The sequence below is a fragment of the Babylonia areolata genome, chromosome 2 (assembly GCF_041734735.1).
Source record: "Babylonia areolata isolate BAREFJ2019XMU chromosome 2, ASM4173473v1, whole genome shotgun sequence".
NCBI classification, from domain to species: Eukaryota; Metazoa; Mollusca; class Gastropoda; order Neogastropoda; family Buccinidae; genus Babylonia; species Babylonia areolata.
In genome coordinates, this window is record NC_134877.1 from 13,914,119 (window position 1) to 13,939,947 (window position 25,829).

The following is a 25,829-nucleotide window of genomic DNA, read 5'->3' on the forward strand; positions in this document are numbered from 1 at the left end:
TGTACTCATAAACCAGGTAGATTTTTGCTTTCTTTCCACAGTCATTCGTAAGGCTTACATAATTTTATGGAGTCCAAAATTCCAGACTTATCCGTTTTTCTTTAGTGATGAAAAAGCAGACGCGCCATTTTCTAAGCACAACGTTGTCAACAAAAACAGACTGAGTCGAACAAGTAAGTTATTTATGCTTCAAGTTCGGAAGCTGTTTGTATTGAATAACAGTTATTTTCAAATACAACGTGGAATAAACATTTAGAAATAGGAAGTATATATTAAAAAAAAAAAGAAGTCGATTGATGTGTTGCAAAATGGCCACTCGCTTTTGAACTTCGGTTTCAAGATTTGAAGTATTTCTACTCCTTAATAATGTGGTAAACCCAAAGTTTTACTAGGAAATGATCCCACATGGACTGGAGTAGATCCCCCGTTTCTCTTTCCACTCCTTTCCGCTGTTCATTTTAGTGATTTGTTTATTTTTAATGCAGATTCTTGCCTTACAAGTTACAGTTACACTGTTAAAGTTACAACGGGACTGCACGATGATGATGGAACTGATATAGTGATACTGCCATGTTATTCTCAGACGAAAAAGTGATGGAAGAATTCGCCTGTTTTTCCCATTAAGAAACATTTTTCTTGCATGGACAATGGAGCATGATCAGTTGGCTTGCAATTTTTTAGTTTCATCCATCCACCCATGTATAACGGAACCCCAGAATGCATGGACTGGACCAGAGCTTTCTGCTAATACCAGAAGAGAGGATGTAATACGTTGGGACAAAATAATATGCACCATACACATGGAGGATGTTGCTTGAAGTGAGGCCAGGCGGTATTGATGAGCAGAATCACGTCCCTTTCCAACGAGTTAGGAGTGATAAGACGAACTTTTGACCACCTGTCACAAGAGACATTTGTCCAGTTTACAAATCTCTTGTCAGACCTGTGCTGGAATATGGACACTCAGTCTGGCAGCCTCACCATAAAACTTTGTGTGTCGAAGTAGAGAATGTCCAATGCAGAGCAACAAAACTCCAGTCCTATCTCAAAGACAAACCATACCCAGAATGCCCTAGCTGCCCTCCGCTTCCCCAGTCTCAAGCATCGACTCACCCATAGTGATATGATAAACCTATACAAGTACATTCATGGCATCTACAAAGTACAAAATCCAGAATTTCAACTCCTGGTAGGTAGGGACACAAGGGACAACTGCCTAAAAGTCTATAAGGGACATAGCCGCTTGCTTATCAGAAGTAACTACTTTGCAGAATGTGTCATCAACACCTGGAATAACCTTCCAGACCACATAGTTACAGCACCAACAGTCCACCCTTTTAAGACCAGACTGGATGCCCACTGGCAAATCTACAGACACTAATAGTGACTATACAATCCTGCTTGCTATGAATCGGTAGGACAGGTAGCAAGAAGTAGTTCAGATCTGACGGTGAACAGGCCTTAAAAAAGGCCTCAAGCACCAGAAGTTCAAGCTCAAGAAATGAAAGGAAATCTAACATACACAAGTCACAAGGCTTTGTGTTAATTTGATACATTTTTATTCTTCAGTTTACATACAAGTTTACAATAGTTACATATATATGCATGTACATCATTCTAAAGTTATGTATTTGCTCTGATTAACACACATGTCATGCCAACATTATTACAGGACTGCTGATTGTGAGGGAACAGGCTGTATTTCAGGCAAAAGACAGCAGACATCGCTATGGCAAAGCCAGGTCTTTAACTTTTTCTGCAAATGCTAAATGCAGTATTGCCCATGATTATCTTTATTGTTACTAACAGTAATACTATTAATTTTCATGATTTTTAATTTTGTATTAGTATTACTATGAGTATTAGTATTGTTCTCACCACTGATGAAGTGGTGATACTGTGTTGGAAAATTCATGTGCCTTTCTTAGTAGTGTATAGATGTATTTTTGGTAGATGGTTTTAACTGTCTCTTTAAATCTCTATTGTGACAAGGGGTTGGGAAGCAGTGGGGAATTGCTGCCATAATTGGAACTGGCATATATATTTCAGTCTTGAGAAATATAAGATCAGATTTGAAATTTACTTATGTAGCACTAGTAGTACTGGTAATACATAAATAACACCATTACAAAACTGACTGAGTGAATCTAATGATAGTAATCTTGCCTGAACAGAGATTGCGGTAGATGCAACTAGTTTGATAAAGTTCAAAATAGCAAGAACAGCAGACAGAAACATTTTGTTTGAGGCACAGGTTTTCACAAAGAGTTTTTTTTCATAAGTCCGTCATATGGATCTAGAATAAAGGACATAGGGGATAGAATATTGGATTTAAAACTTCTAGAATGCATGAGCATGGTGAAGGGATTTTATGTATTTAGTTAATCATTTTTTAACATTTTAAAGTTTGTTATCAGTGCCTTCACATGAAAGCTGCAGTGCAAAGTCACAAGTGGATTGAAGGCATTTTCTTAACTCTGGGAATTTGTTGATTCATTGAATTGATAATCAGAAAAAAATTGAGTGATTGTATCTTTTGGTTTGCAAGACAGAAAGGGAAATTATATCTATTTGAGATGTGAACATATAATTGTTATTTTTCCACCATGCGACAAAGATTTTAGTTTCATTTTTCCTATGCATGTGCATTCTTAATCTGTTGCCAGAACATCACCTTGTGATTTGTCTATTTAAAAAAATACAATGTATAAACCAACAATGCTAAGACATCCTAAAACACTTTCGCTGCCAGGAAAATAAGATTTAAATGAAATCTATTTGCCAGGGTTTTTCCACAAAAAATGGATATAACTTAAAAAAAAAAAAAATGATGTGCTCTTTGTTATTGGAGAAAGACCCATAAAAGTATATATTTTCTGAAAGGTAAATGAATAAAGAATACAAGACACGTGATGTTTTCCCATTTTATATATTTTCAGTGACATGCTGTTGTTTTGAAATCACTTATCAGTGTTTTGTTTTTTGTCACATTTTCAACTTGTTCATTACAAACATCAGTCAGGTAATTTGCACTGAAATATCATATTTTCTGGGACAAATGGATATCTGCACATTCAAAATCATACTAGAACAACCACAATTAAAAAAAAAAGAAAGAAAGAAAAAAGACAGATACACAATGCATTGTGATTGTGACTTCTCCAAGTGGTAATATGGATGTGAGGCCATGCCCCCTCAGTCTCCACTCCCCTCTCCTCTTCGCCCGCCCCTCTCACACTGTCACTTTATCCAGTTCTCATCAGACTGCGTTGGCTGAGTGCCAAGAAAATCACTAACACTGTGTCCTGCTAATAATTCGGTCACTTTATGTTGTCTGCTACAGCTGTCCAGCCAGCATCACTTACTGATAGTCGTATCTTGGCCACTCTCTTGATTGCTCCCTTTATTTCCTATCAGATTGTCCTATAAATGTTCATCACTGTCTTATCCTTCAAATTTAGGCTTCAATTCATTCTGAGCATCAGCTAAAGAAAGCAATCTTGGTTGATTTAGTTCGCCACGATCGCATGTCTTGAGCACAGCGTCAGTCCGACATTTTGTTGAGCGAGCGAGGAGAGGATTCCGGCAAACACTGTGGCCAGTAACCCAACCAAAACGTTCAAATAAAGGACTGCCTCATGACGTAGATGGTGTTTCTAGCTATGAATAGAATCTAGAAAGATTCCCCAACCTAAAACTACCAGTATTTGTGTCAACGAACTGACTGCAAACCAGGGAAAAGTCAAAATATTTTAATGACGAGTTATCTCGTCATTGTGGCAGTGAAGCATACATGCTTGCGCTGACAAGTTATCTCGTCATTTAGGTAGCTTAGGGGTTAAGTGAGAGCTGGGTGTGAGTATAGGTGAGCAATGGATGGAGGTACCTTATGTGCTTGTGTGATCTACATATTTGTACACACTGAGTGTGTGTGTGTGTGTGTGTGTGTGTGTGTGTGTGTGTGAGCTGGGTGAGTATAGCTGGGCAATGGATTAAGGTGCCTTATGTGCATTGCACACACCTGTGTGGGTGTGTGTGTGTGTCTTTGTGTGTATGCATGTGTGAATGTGGGAAGCTGGGTGTGAGTGAAGCTGTGCAATGTATGAAGGGGTCTTATGTGTGTAGGATGTATGCAGTCATATAAATTGTGTGTATGTCATAATTCATATGTGTAAACTGTAATGGTTTATGTGTCTGTGTGGTGAACATAAATATGTATGCCATTGTCAGTGAGGATTGTTTGTTTGTTTGTGTGTGTGTGTGTGTGTGTGTGTGTGTGTGTGTGTGTACTGACAGAGAGAGAGAGTAGTGTACAGTAGAAACATCCAGTAATCTACACACGCACACTCATGAATAAAACACATACTCATATCCATATGTGTAAAAAATTATTTATGGTCTAAACAGGGCAGCTGTTGCAGCAGATGGTGCCATACATTTGATTCGCTAATTGCCTTTCCATGAGTGATGAAAATAAATGGCTGCACTTGTCCAGGACAGGGCTGTTACATGACAGAGGGATGACTTGACATGCATTGCCTGTTCACTGAGGGACCTGTGTGAGACAGCATTAGAATTTAGACCCATTGAATTCATCAAATGCAGTCTGGATAGATTTTTAGAGCCTTGTTTATTTTTGGAGTGCTTGTGACAAATTACAAGGGCAGATAAAAAAAAAAAGTTCTCAGTTTCATACAGAAGACTTTAAAGGAGAAAGATTGTGGATGACATATTTTCTCAGTGCAAACAGTCAGGGATCAAGCACTGGTAACCCGTCTTGAAGAAAGAAAGCATACTGATTTTCTGAATGTGCCTCAGCAGCACAGCAACTTGTTACTGCTTACAAAAAGGTGACAATGCAAAATGAGACGTCTTGGGAAAGACAAGTCGGATGGACCAAGGTGCTGTGAGGGGTGTGAAGTAGCAGTTCAGAAACAGTGGTCCACTTCAGCCACAGCCACCTATGTAGCAAGAACCAGGGCACTGTCCTGTGGCAAAAATACTCCTGCCTCAAGCGTTCTCTGGCGCATTTCTCTGCTAGCGTCTTTTAGTTGGAGAAGCTGTGAGGTGTAGTGTTCTCCAGAAGTAGTCTGTCCTTTGTCAGATGTAGTATTCACCTGTAATAAAGTGTCCTTTGTCAATGTCAGATGTAGTTTTTACCTGTATTGGAGTGTCTTTTGTCAGTTATAGTATTCATATGTAATGATTTGTCCTTGTCAGGCGTAGTTTTCACCTGTAAAGGTGTGTTCTTTGTCAGATGTAGTTTTCAGCTGTAATGGTAACTTTGTCAGGTATAGTATTCGCCAGTAATGGTGTGTTCTTTGTCAGATAGTCAGGTGTACTCCCGCACTGTCATAGAAAATACACCACAATCTTGCCAATCGATGCCACCTGCATGAACAAGTTGAAGAATTATTCTCACAGGAGAGAATGGACATAATCCCATTATATGATTTGAAATTTAGATTCTGATTGAAGGTGATGAACTGTTGTTTCATCTTGAGTCACAGGGGACCTGAGGTAACTTGCTTGATTAGCCTGAAAACCAGCCAGAAGTTTCATTGAAGTTTCAGGTGTAATCAGCATTTAGTCTGTATCAACTTTCTAGGCACCCATTAATGTTCACAGCTTGCTTTTTCAACTGTTCTGCTAACTTTTTCTTCGTGTTCAATAGAAGCTTTATGATTTGTGTTTTGCAGTGTTTTGAAACAGGTGTTGCAGTGCAATTAGTTGTGAACAGCAGTGTGGGTTGCTGTGTGTTGATGAAAGCTGTCAAGTGTGTCACAGATGTCTTTGCCATGGAAATACTTTCTCCCTGTGTGTGTGTGTGTGTGTGCACATGTGTGCTTGATGATTCATGAATGTGTGTTTATTTTACAATGGCAAGACAGAGTGGTGTTCAACAAAGTGGAGTTTTAGCATGTGGAAGACAACACATTCATAACACTTGGTCGTGGCTTGTCCTGCATAATACTTTTTCTCACCCCACAAGCTGTTTGATTAAAAAGAAATATGTAGTAAATAATTTGTAATGAAATGACAGTGTCTGATTGAGGTCATCGTGGACATTTCCTGAGGATTAAAGTGAAGGTGAGTATCTAGAACTGAAATGCATTCCTATGGCAGATTTTAAGGTGGCTCAGTGTGACAGTTTTGCTTAGACTGCATCTAGAAGTTATGACAGAATGGTATTGTATTGTGTTGTATTACTTTTTGTCACAACAGATTTGTCTGTTTGAAAATTGGGCTGCTCTCCTTGGGCAGGGTGCGTTGCCACAGACTAGTGTAACCCATATTTTTTGTTTGTTTGTTCTGATTTCATTCAAGTGTTCTTGTTTCACTATCAAAGTGGATTTTCCTGTACAATGATAATTTTGCCAGTGACAACCCTATTGTTGCTGTGGGTTCTGTTATGTGCACTAAGTGCATGCAGCTTACAGGACCTCAGTTTATAATCTCATCCAAGACTAAAAACAGAACCACCATTCAAGGTCTATGAGAAGGGGGCAACCAGGGGCATGGGGGGAGGAGTAAAAGTTCCAGAAAAAAAAAAATCTTGGTCCCTATGTGGGACTCAAACCTTTGGACTCTTTTCTCCTAGTCGGGTGCATCACCACAAGGCCATTGCTCCACGCAGGATGTCAGTGATGTCATGTTATTGTCAGATGTGTTCCATGCCCAAGAAGGAAGGGGAGAGGAGAGGGTGGAAGACATGCACCACACAGTGCAGTCATGCAGTTGTTGTCGGGTGTGTTCCATGCCCAGTGTTGGTGTGTGTGTGTACTGGAGGGCCATGGAGGAAGGAAAGAGGAGGAAGGCCATGGACGAAGGGAAGAGGAAAAAGGCCATGGACAAAGGGAAGAGGAGGGGATGGAAGACACGCACCACACAGGATGTCAGTGATGTCACGTTCTTATTGTCAGGTGTGTAGGTGTGTGCATGTGTACAGAAGGTCCATGGAGGAAGGGAAGAGGAGGAAGGCCACGGAGGAAGGGAAGAGGAGGAAGGCCATGGAAGAAGGCAAGAGGAGAGGGGCCATGGAGGAAGGGAAGAGGAGGGGTCGAAAGACACGCAACACACGCACAGGGCCAGCCTCCAGCAGCGATTCTGACAGCTGTCAGGAAGCCATTCAGCACCAGATACAGCAGCAGAAAATGAACGAGGACCAGCTGTTGTTGGGTAGGTTTGCTGTGAATCTGCTGGTGGATCAAAGCAGTGCAGTAGTACAGTGTTCTGTTACTTTAATGTAAGTGGATGACTGTTTTGTTGGTCAGAGTGAGTGAGTGACTTTTTAGAGTTACTCTTGAATGCTAGGTATCCAACTGTTTTGTGGGTCAGATTCAGAATGATGTGTGAGTGTGCATGTGTGCATGCGTGTGCGTGTATGTGTGTGTGTGTGAATGTGTGTTTGTGTTCTGTTACCTGGTTGGACTGTGGAGTTTAGGTGCTATTTTGTGTCTTGGGAGGAGTTTTGCCTACTTGTACTAATGATGTTTCATTGGACTGAAACGAGTGACAGACAGGCAGAACTTTGTGATGGACCTGTGAATAAGTGCTTCCTGAATGCTATTGTTTTTACTTGAATCATTTGATTATTAAAATGTTGGCAAAGATTGCAGAATTAGATATGAATGAAATATTTTTTGGTAGATTAATGGTAAATGTCAACTTCTTTGACTTTGAAAAAAAGAAGAAGAAATTTGAAGAAAAAATGCTTAGAACAGTGTGGCCTGCCGTATGTGAATATCTCTTAGGAATGTTCAGTTTGAAGACCTGTTTTCAGATGCTGGGATCACTGTGGAGGAGATGGGTGAGGAAGAAAAGAGACAGATCCTGGTGAGTACAGAACTGCCTGTGCAAATAAGTCTATGCATTCCTACATTTCTCAATATTTGTAAATTTTGTAAATGAAAAACATAAAAATTGATGTCTGTCCAAGACTTTACGACCACAGATTGGGTGTTAAGGGAGGAATAAAAGGGGTTGTGGGTGAGTAGTTGGCACCTGTTTTCATGGGTTGACAAACCTGATGGCAGATTGAAAGTTATAACTTGATGTTGAACAGTGTTTGTATGCTCTTTAGTCTGTAACTGTTTCAGTTTCAGGTGTCAAAGCATGTGGGCTGATCCATATACATTACACCACATCTGCTGTTGGGGAAAAAAAAAACTAGGAGCAGATGCTGACCTTTGCATACAGCCAGTTCGTTGATCAATCTTTTACTCGTTATGGAAGAGCTAAAGATAAGAGAAAGCACGCTCAGCTAAAAACAAGGCTAGCTGTTGAAGTGAATATGTCAGGCTGATGAAGAAGATGGAAAAGAAACCTTGCGGTGAAAAAACAAAATAGATACTGTCAGACCTTTTGGAAAGAATACAACAAAATGTGGCCTTGCATATTAGGGGAAAAGGGAAAAGAGTAGTAAGTGCAATTTCTACTGGTGTGTATTCTCCATGAGTCATGATTGTAGTGATTTTTTTTTTTTACACACCTGTTGTTGACCACATCTGAGTATTTTTCTTGTGCTTTCAAAGCGTGACAATTGTGTGCTGTTAACTGTCAATAGACTTGACCTTTTAGTGTGCTGTCTCTTCCATCCTTACTCTTCCACTCATTGGGATGATATCAAGACAGGCGATCTTATGAATAAGAATGAAATCAACAATAATGTCATTTTATACGTAGAAATATTCTCTGGTGCCCCTTTGACAGTGTTTCTGTATCCCTGTGTACTTTCAGGAGGCTCTGCGGCAGTCTCTACCAGCTACAGAGAAGCCGGCACCTTCCACATCAGACCAGATCCCTGACTCGGCTGACAACAAGGACAGTAAAGGAGAGTCTGAAAGAGCCGAGGACCAGATGCCTGAGGCACAGTCCCTTGAAGTGCTGGTGGAGGACTATGACAGTGATGGGGGAGGGAGGCAAGAGTGTGACTCCACCACCACCACCACCGTCACCACCTTGGCAGATGCTGGGAAAAACGTGGGAGGGGTGGGACACGTGAAGGAGAGAGGAAGGGGGCAGCCTGATGCAGACAGCATGTCAGACGTGTCAGACTCTGCGGATGCCCTGGACACCAACCTGATGAACCGCACCACCAAGAAGCAGAGAATGCGATGCCGGCCGGATATGAAGCTGAGCTTCCACCAGAAAAAGCAGGGACAGAGCAGGTTTAAGGAGCTCTTCAACAGAACGGTCAGTCAGAGCTTTGCTGTCATGGAAAGAGAAAGAGAGAGAGAGAGATACGGATACGGATGTTCTATTCATATGAAGGCCATTGCCCCTCATGAAGGGGTACAATACATAAACAAGCACAGCCACTGAAGAAAATCATGAAGTTGCAACAGATCTGAAATGCAATGCCTTGTACAAGTATATTGACAAATTCCTTATGACGCTTTCTTTTTCAGATGCTAGAAGTAGACTTAAACGAAATTGACTGGGATATCTATAAAAAGCAGGTGGGATATATCGTACTCTCAAACTGGTTAAAGCAGGACAACATAAAACAAAATGCAACTCGTCTTCATTTCCACTTTCGCACAACGGACACATTAAATCAACTGCAGAATGTTTCCTGTAATGATAATAATGCTGAGAAATTTCTGAAATACCAAAACGAAATCTTGTCATAATAATTTTAAGTGTCTGTCTAAGTTCATACGCAGGTAAATCTTAACGTCATGACCAGTACAAAATGTCCTATATACACAAAACCTATCACTATTATTCACATGAAAATTCCACTCTTGCCATCTGCACACAATCAGTCTATCTTTAAGGTCACACAAAAATAATCTGACATCTTGCAGACCTTGATTTTCCCATACAAAACCGAAACCAAACTTATACAACTTACAACGAACTTTTGAAACCCAATTTCTTTTACCTTTTGCATCCATGTCAGTTAACATTGCATAAGCTTTCCGTGGCAACCTGCAATCATTCATTCTTGTTAATTTAATCCAGTAACGAATACAAATAAGTACAGAGTTAATATAAATTGGGTATCTATTAGTTTCTCCGTAAACAAGGTCATTTGGTGTTTTTAAATCAACCCCTAACATTTTCTTAGTGAAAACAAATGAACTTTCTCACAGTGACGTGCAGCATCATCAAGTCCCCAAAGTTCAGCCCCATACAGTGCAATAGGCTGGACCTGAGAATCAAACAATTTCAGAAATATTAGTAAACTATTATTACTCAAAGTACGTAGTTTTCGCATTAGAGAGAGAGAGAGAAAGAGAGAGAGAGAACTGGTATGCAGGCACCAGAGAAACTTGTTAGAGTTTGTCACATTATTCAGTTGTTGAAACTGGAGCATTTGACCAAAACAATAGGAAAACCAAACTTTTTGCAGAAGCTTTGATGACATATTGTGTCACCGTGTGCAGAAGTTGTCCCAGAGCCAGAACTCAGAGTCCTCTGTGTCCCCAGTGAAAGATAGGGGGTCAGAGGCTACAGGTGTGCACAGCTCACAGGACCTGTTTATGGAGCAGTCCTCTGATGATGTGAGTGTCCTGTGATGTCGTTACATGTTTGTGTGGGTGGAGATCATGAGATGGCAGGCAGCGTAAGTTGTGTCGCTTGTCAGGAGCGTACTTACAATTCTTTTATAAGCAAATTTATTTTTGATTGAAAGATACAGGGGTTAAAAAAACAACTTTGTTGGTCACAGTTTCTTTCTTTTCCCACCTCCCCCTCCCCCTCACTGATGTTTTCAGATTGGGATCTCATAATTATGTGAACAAATATATTTGTTAAATCTTGATATTGTTTCGTTCTATTTCTGTTTTTTTTTTTTTTTTTAATAAATTTTTGTTTAAGTCGTAGATAATTGTTTGTAACCAACTGGTGGCATCAGAGTCAGATGTGACCAATTTGAAGTGAAATGAAGTGTTTGGCTGTTGACAAGTTCATAACTGACAAACTTTGCTGGGACAAAAGGAAAACGTACAGATGACATTATAGATGCCATCCTTCAGCACGCAAACAGAATTCACTCGAACGCATGCTGTGGCACAGATAGCTCTGAGAACTTGCACTTCAGTTTTCTGTCATACATGGGCAAGGGCTTACACTTTGGATGTCTGTTACACATGAGTGAGGATTTACGCTTTGGATATAGCTGTTACACATGAGTGTGTACTTACATTTTGGATGTTTGTTACAAGTGGGTGAGGACTTACATTTTGGATGTTTGTTACACATGGGTGAGGACTTATCACTTTGGACATCTGTTACACATGTGTAAGGACTTACACCTAGGTATCTATTACACATGGGCAAGAACATACACTTTGTTCTAGGTTACACATGGGAAGTTGTTGCCCAGTTTGGGAGAGCTACTTCTGCTGTGTTTTGGAAACTTTTTGTCTTCATTTTTCTTCTTGTTATTTTGTTGAGTGCCCCAGAATTTGGGACATTTGATTTCTGTATTTTAGTGATGATGAATGATGATGAGGGTGATGAAGATGCATCTGTGAGGGTTCATTTAGGTTTGGGACTTCTTGACAAGGCTGTACTCTCATGATATATCCAGGTGTCAAATCAGACTGAGAGACACAGACACCTGCAATGTTGGTTGTATTAGAGACTTTAGCAGTTGGCAGCCAGGGATTGCAAACCTGATGAATTTTCAAAGGATGAAAATATCCATTGGTTGCTATGTTTGCCATCAGACTCTGTACTGTGTTGTGGAGGATCCAGCGATCCCTTTGTTTTAAGTTTTTTCCAGTTTCATCTTTGATCTCTCTTTTATGAAACTCATTTTTCAATACCAGAACTTTTTTTTCTCATAGTTATGTTTTACTGTCCCAATGTATGACTTCAGAGAAGAGGTTGATAGAATGTGACAACTCTGCACATTACTATGTTTTTCTAGAAGCTGATAACACTACACAGTACTGTATGTCCCAGGAGCGTAACAGCACCTCACACCCTGACCCCAGCAATGATGGTGCAGCTTCAGGGGCACGGTCTTGTGTCACATCACTGTCAAAACAGGCAGTCCCCACACAGCACAGCCAGTCATCCTCTGTGGGAGGGAAAGAGGAGGAGGAGGGAAGAGAGGATGCAGAGGAAGTGACCATGGAGGATGCAGAGACCCAGCCTCCAGAGGACTTTGCTGTGATGGAGGAGGAGGACAGGGGTGATGGTTTGGCGGAGGAGGAAGAGGACGCTCAGAGCAGTCCTGTCTACCCGTAAGTATTTTCCTTCTTTATTACTGCTGTCTGTCTGTCAGTGAGTAGCAGTGTGCACTGTTTTATAGGCTGTCGCATTGCAGAAATGACACAGATTGTGTGATTTGGCCCCCTGAAATATGGATAGTAATAGTGTGTTCATTTGGCTGAAAAAGAATCCACTGTAGTTTTAAATAACTGTTGGGCCAGGACAAATTTTGCAGCTGCTGGCTGTATAATATGTGAACTGAGCATAACTTTGACTCATTTTTCTGATGGGCTCTTTGTCTCAAATTGTGGCAATAGTTCTTTGTGTGTGTGTGTGTGTGTGTGTGTGTGTGTGTGTGTGTTTCTGCCAGCCTGCCTACTTGCCTGTCTGTCTGCATACAGTTGTGGCAATAAAATTCTTTGTGTTTGTGTGTACATGCCAGCCTGCCTACCTGCTGAGAGAAGGAGAGAAAGTAAGAAAGAGAGATTTGGTGCTTGTTATGACCACTATTGACAGGAATATGGGTCTTTCAGTGTTTGCATGGTAGGTAGAGAGAGGCATGGGAGCTTACTGAAATGTGTGTTTCAGTGTGTGTGTGTGTGTTTGATGTGTGTTGGGGGAAGGTGGAGAGACATACAGAGGCTGCTGACAGTCATGTGTGAATATTGGGGGGTGAGGGGGGGGGGGGGTAGAAGGGGACTTACCGGTTGATAGAATGTGCATTTCCATGTGCGTCAAGGGAAAAGAGATGGAGTAGAGAGGGAACAATGGGTGAAAGGTGTCAGTAATGTATGTTTGTGTCAGTGATTCACACAGTGTGTGTTTGTGTCAGCGAATCATGCAGTATGTGAATACTTTTGTCAGTGAATCACATGTGTTAAATCAGAAAAGAAGCAGGGAGATAACAGTTGTGGTTCAGTGTGTGAGAGAGAGAGAAGTGTAAGATAGAGAACACTGTGGGGAGAAATATGCCTGTCTCAGCGTGTTTTGGGTGGGGTGGGGGTGGGGGGATAGAAGAGATAGTTGGGTGGAAACTGACTGTAACTGTTTGTGTTATCAGGGTACAGGTGACAGAGGCCTCAGGTCACTCTCCATCACCAGACAGCCAGACCAGCACTGCCGCCTGCCACCTGTCTCCCTCGGTAGGTGGCTGTAGTCCTTAGTGCAGCAGTGTCTGTGACAGAGTGGAGTGGATTTTACAATGGTAGTGTGGATGTTATGATGATGGTGTGGTTGTCACAGTGATAGGGTGGATATCATGATGATGGTGATGATGTGACCGGTGTTGTGCAGACCCTGCCAGTGGCTGAAGACAAGGAGGGTCGGCCACTGCTGACTGACAACTGGTTCAGCTGGCCCCCTGTGCCGCCAGTCTGCTGTCTGCACAGGACTTACCGGTAAACACACACACACACACACACACACTCATGTATACACACACATATACAGACATATACACACATACACACACACAGAGTCACACACAGAGTGACACACAAACACAGACATGCATGTGTATTGCATGTATGATTGTATGTCCTCTCTGTGGTAAGGGAAAATAGTGCAGATAGATTGGAAAATAAGAATGAACAGTGTTGCTAGGAGACAAGTCTGCAGACACATTTCCACAAGGTATTTTTTCTTGGATTTCTGTAAATGGCTGCCATATAGGTGATCATCTGATGCCTTTCAGGTAGCTGTAACAGCTGTCTGATTTTTCAATATTTACAAGCATTGTTGACTAACATTAGCATATTGAATTGAATGTTTTCAATATATAAAATATTTCAGATGTGAACAGTTTTACTTGGTGAGTGGTGTATCAAGAACACTTTCCATGAAATTATAATTGTTATATGTTGGGATGTAGTTGATAAGATGTTGTAATTATTAGAATATAAGAAAGATAATTGTGTATATTTAATTTTGAAGGCTTACTATTGGTTCTGTTGTTTGTTGCAGAATGTCTTCCAAGAAAAGGAAAGAGGTGGGTTCATGTCCTTTCTCCATTACGTCTTTTCCAAACAGGCCTTGGTTTGCCTGTTGCTGTTCATACTTCAGAGCTTGAATACAGAGTTCGTACAAAGTCATGAAAGTCTGGAAAAGTCTTGTAAAAATGAGAGAACCATTTTCATTGCAGGAAATGTTTTGGAATTTTAATCCATTGCCATTCAACAAAGAGCTTAAAAAAACAACACAACGTGAATATAGATACTGGGATTCCACTGATCTTCATCAGCAGTGTAGCAGAGGAATTTTTGAATCAGTTTGGCTGGAAATTTTTCAGTCTGGTCTGGGAAAGGTTGGAAAAAGTGTGGAAATTTGTTTGGTCAAATCTGTGGGAACCTTGTGAATAGCAGTTGGATTTGTTAAAAGTGCAGTCCTGGAGTTGCAGTCTCTGATGAAGATCCGGCATGGCAAAGTGGATGGAACTGGATGGATTTCCTGTTACGTGTTCTTGTCCAGCTGCTGTGTAAATGAGCCCTACAGGATTGGCCTGATCCCGTCTTTCACAGTCCTAAGTGGTGGTGTTCCACTCCATGGTACCAATAGTAGCAGAGATTGGGTCTCTTTGGCACGGGTCTTTATGAGTTTGGCTCATGGTGCAGCACATAATACAAGGTTGGCTTGATACCAGTCTGCAGTCTTCTGTTCCTTCTTGATAAAAGCATTAGTGGTGGTAGTGTAGATAATGGATGACAAGGTGTGCTCTTTGCCTCTGTATCAGAACTGGGTTACCACGTTGGAAAGGGATCCGTGGGTCTTTTAAGTGCATTAATGTGAGGCTGCCGAGTTGGGATGGTGGGTGTAATTTTGATAAACCCTGATGTGGTAACAAGGCGAGGGTGAGGATCCTCTTAGAATGAAGGAGAATGGTTTCAGAGAGCAGAGAGATGTTCGCTGCAGATCCCTCACCATGACAGTGGTTTGTTTCCATGCCAGAGGCTTGTGTGTTGTCTCCCCTTGAAGGCACTGATGTCTGTCAATCTGGTCACCTGTGGAGCTGCACTGTCAGAGATCAACATCAGTCAGGGTCATGTTGTGAGGTCCATGTCTGTGTTGAACATTCAGAAGATGGTAATACGGCTGATGTGTTCTTTGTGTGTGTGAAGTGCTCAGTGCTTCATGCCCCCAGTGAATCGGGTAGGCTGTGGTGGGTCATCACCTGTTGGGCTGGGGGATGTCAACCCTCTAGCATTCACATATGTTACTGAGAAACAATCATCCAGCATTCACATTTGTTGCTGAGAAATTACCTTCTAGCATGCACATATGTTACTGAGAAACTGCTCTCTAGCATTCACATGTTACTGAGAAATTTATCTCTAGCGTTCACATATGCGATTGAGAAACTATTGTCTAGCTTTCACATTTGTTAATGCAAAATTACCCTCTAGCATTCACACATGTTGCTGATAAAGTGCCCTCTAGCATTCACATATGTTACCAAGAAACTGCCCTCAAGCATTCACACATGTCACTGAGAAGCTAACCTCAATACTCACATATGCTACCATGAAACTCATCCTGGTGTAAAACTTTAAAAAGAAAATATGGCTTCTCTTATACACACAGTGCCACAGAATTACTATTATTTGCAGAACATTAGTATTTTGTCAAAGTGTTCTCAGGTTACAATTCTGTGTTCTGCACCCTGAAACATTTTTCCTCCTTACATGTGTAATTCTACTGTCCTCTGTTGTCTAGTATGCGAAGTATACATTTGTGACTTAGAAATAATAGATACAGTGGATGATGTGGAGTATACTTAGAAATAATAGATACAGTGGATGATGTGGAGTATAGTGAGAGACAAGGGCTGTGTGATTTGAGGTTGTGTGCACTGTTTCAGCTCCCCTCAGATGGACAGCCCTACTTCTGTCCAGACAGAAGCGATGCTGGTGCCTATAGCCAGGTGATCGTATGCATGCTGGATTCATACCTGCAGCAGTTCAGCACTGTGCAGCGCTGTCTCCACAGCTTGCTGCCCTGGGGAAAACCTGTGCGGGCTGGACAGCACATGCCTGCCTCCCTAGACTGCAGGAAGAGAGGACAGCCATCCTTTCACTTTGATCTGGACAACAGTGAGGAGGATGCAGAGGAGGAAGATTTTGAGCCTGGGCTGCGTCTGCGCAAGAGGCTGGCTCTCCAAAAACGAAAGTGCAAGATAAGCAATGATGATGCCGCTGCAGACAGTGACTCAGTCAGCCAGGTAAAAAGTGAAGGTGGTGAGGATAATGTGCCACTGAAGCTAGATGATGGAGGGGACAGAGCAGGAGACACAGCCGCTTACGATGCAGAAACGCAAGCCCTGGACTCTGACAGCGACCTTCCGGACCTGCACATAGAGTCCCCCACTGCTGTGGACTGCAGCTGGAGCAACACAGGGAGCCGAGCAGAGAAAGGGAAGGCCTCCAGTCCACCTGTTGTCAGTGGGGACAGTCAGAGCTCTGGCTCTCTGCTCAACGAACAGGGAGACCTCTACTCTACCCAGCTCCCACGCAGCAGGAAACGTGCCGGTCAGGCAGGTGGTGATACTGCACCCACACGGCTGAAGCGTCCACGCCGGATGGCACAGCCAGCAGAGGTCAGAGACAACCGTTGTCATAACCTGACACCAATAAGTCTGAAACATAAGCAGCTTCCTTCTAGCCATGTAGACAGCAAAGAGTGCATGCCAAGTATTGAAGAGGATGATGATGAAGTGTCCTTTCCTCAGAAAAAGAAGGTGCGAATAGAGAGGAAGAGGACAGGCTACCTCCACATTTCCAGCACTGTGGAAGGGAGAGAGGGGAGGTCTGCCATTGTCCACCCCTTACCTCGAGGAAACCGCTCAAGAAAGGACAAAGCAGGGCAAGGGATGACTGGCAAAGAGGTCAGTGAAGGGAAGCAGACACCAAAGGCCCCTGTCCCTTCCGGCGTGTCTTCCTCCTCTGACGTGAGGGGCGGGTACAGTGACGGGGAGGACAGTGATGACTCTTTGCAGTGTCTGGAGCCCTCCAGCTGCACAGACCATCCCACCCTCAACCCCTCCCCCAGTCAGGGGGATCCTCAGGAGGAGGAGGATGGTGACCATGGGACTGTCAGAGCAACACCCCAGGCCCAGGAGCTCATGGTATGTCTGTGTGGATTACTTCCTCTGCATGGTCCTTTCACTGTGTGCCCAGTTGTACAGACCCCTGTTCACTCTCCATGCATTTCAGTGTGTCCTGTCCTGTGATAATGTCAGTTGTTGCTCTGTCCTGTTCCTCCAAGGAAACTGTTTAGGGAGGGGAACTGAGAAAAAAACAATGTACTGACAACATTGCAGAATGGACAGGTAACCATTTGTAGAAACCCAGGCTTTAATATACAACTAACAGACCTGGGGGAAACTAGTGAATAGTTCCTCTGTGTTGCACCCTAATGATTCTTCACAGAGTTAAGAGATAAGGAGGGGGAAACGAGTGAGCAAATGTCCATGGATTAAAAATAATCTGGTGGTAGAGTTTTACATGCATGTTCTCTGGATTGTGATTGGCTGTTGTTTCATTTATTAAAAACAGTGCCCATTGATAAAATGATAGTGAGTGAAAGCTGAAAGCATTGCAAAAAGTGCTGACCATGGCTGGTTGTTGTGCACAGGAAGATGGTGACAGTGGATCACATGACTTGGTGACATGTCCACTGTGCAACAAACAGTTTGCTAGCACGGTGATAGAACGCCACGCCTCTGATTGCAGTCTGGAGGTGGACAGAGAGGAGACACAGGTGCCCCTGCCCTCAGGTGTGTGTGAAAGATGGCTATTCTCTCTTGTCAGCGGTTGAAGTGTAAAAACCTGTGTGTAAAATTAAGCGGCGGCCTAGTGGTAATGCACCCAGTTAGGAAGCGAGTGTCAACAGGTTTTAGTTCCAAATAGGGACCAGGATTTTCACTCTTCCCATCCACTAGACCTTGAGTGGTGGTCTGGGTGATATTCTTCCAGATAAGACACTAAAGTCTTTTGTGCAGAATGCACTTGGGACATGTAAAAGAACTCATGGCAACATTCTGTAGAAAAATCCACATTGACGATAGTAAAACAAATACACTTGCAGACAGAAACAAAATTTGGGGTGGTGCTGCACTGTGATGACAAGAGCAGCCAAAAATTCACACAGAGAAATCTGTTGTGACAAAGAAGTAATAAAATACGAATACAAGAAAAGTGTACATGCCGTTACATGCGACAGATCCTTTGGACAACTGGGATTGGAAGGGGGGGTTGGGGTGGGTGGGGGGTGGGGGGTTCTGCATGAGAGGCAGGAGATTGTCATGAAGAGGCAGCAAATAAAAATGTTTGCTTATCAAGTCTAAGTGTGTGTATGAAGTAAAGAGAGGGAGGCAGATAGCCTAGAAAGAGCTATTGACTCATTCGTATATCTGCATATGGACGGATAAACAAAGTGTGCCTGTGTCAAGCCTGCTTTGGTGTGTCGGTGAATGTGTGTGTGTGTGTGTGTGTGCATCCATTGTAAAGTTTAACATGGCATTGCCAAACGTCTGACTGTGCTGTGACCTGACTCCAGTGTCTCGAGTGCTACTTGCAACATTTGTCCCCAGTGTACGCTGACAGTGGTGTGTCCTGTGTTCCAGTGTCCGTGGTCAGTGTGCCGAAAAGGCGTGCCTTGCGTGGTCAGCTGGACAGGTAGGAGACAGCACTGAAACTTTCTGCTGATGATGTGTGGCTGTTGCCAGGTGGTTATGTTGTCCATGATATATTGTGGTGACACTGACAGACAGATGTGTCTCTGTGACAGGACAGTGTGGGTGTGGGGGGATGTGCTGTTGATCAGCATGCTGTCTGTCAAGTGAATCACAACTCTGTCAGCCAGCACTGTTTTCCACATCAGTAGTAGTACACCACCTTTTTCTTCTTCTTTTTTTTCCCCCTTTCTGTTACATGACTAACATCATCTTGCTGATGATTCTGCTGGGTATTTTCATGTCTCCATAACCCACCATACACTGACATGAATTACAGGATCTTTAATGTGCGTATTTGATCTTCTGCGTGCGTATATACACGAAGGGGGTTCAGGCACTAGTGGGTCTGCGCATGTGTTGACCTGGGAGATTGGAAAAATATCCACCCTTATACCCACCAGATGCCTTTACCGAGATTCGAACCTGGGACCCTCAGATTGAAAGTCCAGCACTTTAACCACTCAGCTATTGCACCCTGCAGTGAGTTCAGGTTAAGTTTCTGAAATACGAATCTTCCCCATCTCTCTTTGTTTTGAACTTATATTTAAAAAAAGAAACACTCACAAAACAACAACACTTTTATTTCATTTTTAATGACACAAAGAGAATATGAATACTGTAATTTTCAGCCTTTAAGGTGATACAGCATAAAAGGCACACCCCTGGAATCTGATAAGCCACATTTGTTGAAGTCCTCTGTAATGATTGGTGCATAATGGCTCTGTTGACCTCAGATGTTGTTTTCTAAGTAGTGACATCACTGACATGATTGACACAGACTAGCAGACATGTCATAGTGCTTATCTATATTTCTGTGTAGTTTTTGAGCAGTGAACATGACAGACACAAATTACCAGACATGAAACAGCGCATGTCTATAATTTGTATGTAGTTTTTGAGCAGGTGTGAACATGACTGGCACAGACAGACAAACAGACATGTGCATGGTGCATGTCTGTATTTCTGTCAGTATTTGTGTGTATTCAAGCACTGGGAGAGGCTGGAGCTCAGATAGGATATTGACATGGTGATGTTTCAGGGAGCAGCTTGTGTGCGTCCTGTGCCACATGAAGCTGGGCGGGAGTGGAGCGCTGAAGCGACACCTGGAGACATGCCAACACCAGCACCAGAGGGGAGGGGAGACGCAGGAAAGGAGAGAGCACCATGATGACGCTTGCCCTGTCAGCCTGGTGGAGGGCGGGAAGGAAGAGGAGGGGGGGGCAGCTGGGAGAGGTGGGCCGTCCACGCACTGTGACTGAGGGCATCTGCAACACGTCTTCCCGGGGACAAGGGGAGAAGTGTTTCGGTCCTTGCGTTGCTTCCATGGAAAGACCAAAGTGTGCAGACATCACAAAAAGGAGAGAAACTGTCAGATGAGTGCTGTGACTGACAGCATTGCCAAGGAGACAGTTGTGTCAGACCAGTGAGTGACAGAGTGTTGCCAAGGAGACAGGTGTGTCAGACCAAAGAGTGTGACAGTGTTGCCAAGGAGACAGGTGTGTCAGACCAGTGAATGTTGAGTGTGGTGACTGTGCAGAACCTTGTTGCAGCCTGTGACAGAGGAGGAAGGGGTGTGTGGTGATACTTGATGTGATGAATGATAAATGGTTAACTACTTGTACACACCTTCAGCAGCAGTGGAAGAGTGCTTTGAGCAAATAGAACTGTGATCTTTTGTGTGCCTGCAATGTATGTGTTTGTGTGAACTGTGAACTTTTATGTGTCTGCAGTGTGTGGGTGTGTGCTTGTGTGAACTGTTTTTGTGTGTGTGTGTGTGTGTGTGTGTGTGTGTCTGTAGTGTGTGTTAAACTTTTTTTGTTAAATTACTGTAGGTTAAGACAGGACTCACAATGTATAGACTGTAACATTGCTAAGAGAGCTGTTTCTAAAGTCTGCAAAAATCTGTGATTTTTGACTGTAGGATAAGTGAGAGATCTTGCTGCTGGTACGTTTTAGATATCACAAGTCAGTTCCTCAGAAACAGACTTGTATTTTACTGACTATTTTTCCTGCTTTGGACATTTCTTCAGTGATTGCTCAGTGTATTCATTCAAAACATTCATGTCTTGATTTGGTCATTCGGATGAGTTGAAAAACAGAGGTCTCTATTGTGCAGCATGCACTTCATGCATGTAAAAGAACCCACAGCAACTAAAGGTTTGTCCCTGGCAAAAATCTGTAGAAACCTACTTCCGGGAGGTTATCGGCCGTAGTTTCGTCTGCTCCGCATGGGCGGATAGTTTGCACAGGACAGGAATGTCAGACCCCTGCCGGAGTCTGCACTAGTTGGGTCACGGTAAGTATGTTATTTAAACGTAATTTTAGATAGAAAATTTCCTTTTTGATAGTAAAACAAATGCATAAGCAGACAGAAAAGACAAAAAAAAAAAAAGAATGTATGGGTGGCACAGCTCTGGTGACACTCAACAGGGAGAGCAGCCGGAACTTCACACAGAGAAAGTGTGTTCTGACAAAAAAGTAATATAATAGAAAACAGTCAGAGACAATGTGGACACTTGAGTGCCAGACACCTACCTGTCAGTCATGAGATGTTGAACACTGTTTTTAGCCGAGCCCTCTCATAATGCACGTCTGTGCCTTTGGGTTTTCTTCAGCCAACCTTCCAGACTGCTGTGCCAGAAGGAAGGTGGAAGCTGGCATAATGGATAAGATGCATCTCTGCCAATTGAGTGTCTGTGAGGGTATGAGTTCGAATCCTGGTCTCTCCCTTTCTTCCAAGTTTGACTGGAAAATCAAACTGAGTGTCTAGTCATTCAGATGAGATGGTAAACTGGTGTCCCATGTGCAGCATGCATTTGGCACACTGAAAAAGAACCATTGGCAACATTTGTTGCCCTCTGGCAAACTTCTGTGGAAGAAATACACTGATAGGTACACAAATATATATACATGCAGTCCAGGCCTGACCAGTGCATTGGATTGTGCTGCTGTCAGGCATCTACCTAGCAGATGTGGTGTAGCATATATGGGTTTGTCAGAACTCCGTGACGCCTCCTTGGGAAATTGAAACTGTCAGAAATTTGTGAACTGCATGTTTTTCCAGTATACCTGTTGTAATAATGATAATGATAATAGTAATAATAATTTGTTTATAATGTGCTTTCGTTTAGAACAGTAATGCTGAAGGCACATTTCATGAGTATATTAGGTATAATTTGAAAAAAAATACACAGAACCACATGAGTAAAAAAAACCACAACAGTCTCTGATATATGCCCCCAATTAGGCTAGGACTCCATTGCTGAGCAATTCCATTGGCGAGTACAACAAATATTTGCACACATGCATATGTACTTGCTCACATTCATACACATATGCAAAGAGAGGGGGAAAAAAAAGAAGAAATCACATCTGTAAAAACACATTAACTTTGATAGAAACAAATCCATATATCTTAAAAGGTCCAGTCAGTAATAATAATAATGATAATATGAAATATTTATCTGGTGCAAAATCCCCATACAATGGGCTCCAAATGCCTCACATGAAGCAATACATACACAACAGTGCATTATAACATACAATGGCACATGAATAAAAAAACAAAACAAACACATAAAAACAAACATATATACAGATCTGTATAAACCAAGAGAATACTGTAAACAGCACATATAAACAATCACACATGCACACAAACATGTATGCGTGCACACACAAACACACACACACACACACAAAGGCACAAAGTATGTACTGCACATGCACACACACACTCATGCATTCGTGCACACACACAAAGCACACACACACCAATGCACATGCCATTTTGAGTAGGTGGGTTTTCAAATTTATTTTGAAAAAGGAGAGAGTTGGTAAGTGACAGAGATCCAGAGGAAGAGAATTCCAGACAGAAAACGCTTGATACTGAAAGGTCCTTTGGCTGATTGTCTTGAAGAGGTTTTTAGGGACTTGTGCTTTTGTCCTGAAGACCTGAGAGAACTGGAAGGGGTGCCAGTCGGCAGTGCATGAGTCGACCTCCTCTATCTCTTTACCCATACCCACAGTTTCACCAATGGAATGTGCCACAATCCATTTGGGGAAACACCATATGCTTTCTTTGGATCCGCACGCTAGACCAGGCCCTATGTGCGATGCGTCCGTGGTGGTGGCCGTGACATCGGATCACGCAACCCCCCACGCGGTATGCCTTGACTGTCTAGGATTCAGTGGTGACCGAGGCGTGTAGGGATGCCCTCCCCATTTTTAGGGAGGATAGTGGACCAGTAGGGGACATGCTTGCCCATACGCATGCACCCTCCCCCTTGTCCAGAGTGCCCGATTCAAGGGAGGCAACCCTTGCTTCGGCACCCTTGCCTGTGACCGCCGCAGTTACTTCCCTTCCATTAATGGATGTCACCCATCGCCTTCCAAGTTTTATCAGGCCTAAAGGCTGCCCATGGGGCAGGAGACAATCAGGCCCCACGCTCGGCATGGGGTACACTTCTCCATTTCAGCGACACTTCCAGGACAGGTGGTCCCAGTCTTCACAGACATGGGACACCCGTATACATCTGGGCACATGATTCTCACAGTCGACCCAGTGCTGGATGGACATACAATGGCTCAAGGCCGGGGTTCCGATCTCGAACCCAACACCAGATGCAGAACTGTACACAGATGCTTTTAACATGGGCTGGGGTGCCCACATGGAGAACCACACAGTGTCGGGGACTTGGACCCCACAACAGCAGTCGTGGCACATCGACTAGCTGGAGCTGGGGGCGGTCTTCCTGGCCCTCCAGCACTTCCTCCCCCACGTCTCGCACAGGTCAATCATGCTGTGCATGGACAACACGACGGTAGCATGTTATCTAAGCAAACGGGGGCGGCACACTCACACCAGCTGTCCCTATGTGCGGAGACAGTCCTCCTCTGGTGTCAAGAACACAACATCCACCTGACAGCACATGTCCCTGGCAAGCTGAACATTCTCGCAGATTACCTCAGCAGATCCCACACCGTACTCCAAACGGAGTGGACCCTGTCACACTTGACACTTCAGCCAATCTTCGACCATTGGCACAAGCCACATGTGGATCTCTTCGCCACAAGATTCAACTTCTGCATTGCAACATACGTCTCCCCGGTCCCAGACTCGCAGGCCTGGGCCATAGACGCTCTATCAATCAGCTGGTCCAACCTTTCGGGGTACGCCTTCCTTCTACTTCCAATCATGGGAAAAGTCCTCAGAAAGGCAAGGCTGGAGAACCCAGAGGTCCTCAACCTACACGCCTGGCTACTGTGCGGGAATCTCTGTCAGCACTAGGCGCCTCTGACGACACGGCTGACCTTGTCTGCAGGTCACATCACAAAGGCATTCAAGGCGTTTACTCTGCACACTGGAACCGCTGGCTCTCCTGGTGCTCAGCCCACTCAGTCAATCCCACACACCCATCCAATATGGATCTCACCAACTTTCTTGCCTTCCTCACCTCCAAAGGCCTCTCTGCCTCCGCAGTACGAGTCCATCGCGCTGCAATCAGCTCCACTCTTCAGCAACTGGGCGGGCCCTCTTTCTCAGATGACCCCCAGCTCAGGGCACTGGTCCGAGGAGCTTCCCTCAGTCACGCACGTAAATCCCTTCGGACCCCTTCATGGGACCCTTTTCTGGTCCTACAATACCTCCGTAAGGCTCCATTCGAATCCCTTGCTATAGCTCCTTTCAAGCTACTCTCCATGAAGACACTCTTTCTTATCTCACTAGCCTCAGGTAGGCGGTGTAGTGATGTACATGCTCTCAGCAGCATCACACAAGATATAGCCTTTAAGCCGGATGGATCTATCTCACTCAGCTTCCTCCCCAAATTTCTTGCCAAAAATCAAACTCCCAGTACACTCTCTCCCATACTCTTCATCAAACCTCTCACTTCCATACTGCCAGGCCCCTGACGACGGCAGATTCCTCTGCCCGGTCAGGGCCCTGCGCGTATACCTCAAAAGGTCGCGTCCCTTGCGATCGTCCAAACGATGCCTCTTCATTAGCTGGCACCTGGACCATCCACGTGACATTCGCAAGATGTCTCTGTCTCGGATAGTCAATGCGATCAAAGACGCGTATGCAGACGCACGGTTGAGACTTGATGCCTCCTCAGCCAGAGCACGTGAAGTCAGAGCATGGTCCTCTTCTCTTGCCCTAGCCCACTCAGCACGGCTGCAAGACATCATGGATGCTGCCTACTGGAAAAACCCTGCCACCTTCATCGACTTCTACCTGAAAGACGTCGCACGCCTGCGAGATGATGGCTCATGAGGCATCGCTTCTGTGGTGGTTGCACAACAGGCCATCGCAGCACAGAGACATTAGAACAGGTGAGCCCTCCACCTTGCCGTGCTATTCTGCACTAGTGGGTCACAGTTAAGTATGTGTAACTAAAAGGAAATTTTTTTCCTAAAATTACGTTTAAGTAACATACCGTGACCCAAATTTAAGACCCTCCCGTCCTCCCCGCTTCCTGTTCTCCATGCACGCTGCGCTGGTGATATCATATTGCCGTCAAAAGAGGGCGCTAGTCAGGGGGCAAAGGGGAGGTTACCTACTTCCGTGAGGTTATCGGCCGTAGCTACTTTCGTTTTCTCCGCATAGGCGGAGAGTAGTTTGCACAGGACAGGAATCAGACCCCTGCCGTCAGATCCCTGCCGGAGTCTGCACTAGTCGGTCACGGTAAGTATGTTACTTAAACGTAATTTTAGGAAGAAAATTTCCTTTTGAGTGAAGACATTATATTTAAACCCACCCTACTGGTTCAGCGATAACAACAAACATGAAAGAGGGAGACGGAGGATGTTGCTGATTTTTTGTTCTTTTTGTTGTTTTTCTTAAATGTATCCAGAGGCAGTGCTAATCATGACACCATTCAACAACTGTCTTCAACACAGTTGTAAAGGATAAAGGTCCCATAGCCTTTCA

General features: G+C 43.7%; 1 protein-coding gene across 6 annotated transcripts; it reads left to right on the top strand.

The window, feature by feature from the left end:
- The first annotated feature begins 108 nt into the window (after nt 1-108).
- Nucleotides 109-24,129, top strand: LOC143298115 (uncharacterized). 6 transcript variants are annotated; one of them, XM_076610839.1, is made up of 13 exons: nt 109-173; nt 6,950-7,179; nt 7,784-7,836; nt 8,740-9,195; nt 10,395-10,511; nt 11,920-12,203; nt 13,232-13,313; nt 13,465-13,568; nt 14,134-14,158; nt 16,025-17,287; nt 17,797-17,938; nt 18,788-18,839; nt 19,938-24,129. In XM_076610839.1, exons 2-13 carry the CDS (start codon nt 6,957-6,959, stop codon nt 20,155-20,157), a joined length of 3,021 nt encoding a protein of 1,006 aa, XP_076466954.1. In that variant the 5' UTR covers nt 109-173; nt 6,950-6,956; the 3' UTR covers nt 20,158-24,129. The 6 variants fall into 6 exon arrangements, with proteins under 6 accessions (XP_076466954.1, XP_076466963.1, XP_076466973.1 ...); XM_076610848.1 differs by having other exon boundaries at nt 113-173; nt 6,932-7,179; XM_076610858.1 differs by lacking the exon at nt 109-173 and adding an exon at nt 5,766-6,090.
- The last annotated feature ends 1,700 nt before the right edge of the window (nt 24,130-25,829 follow it).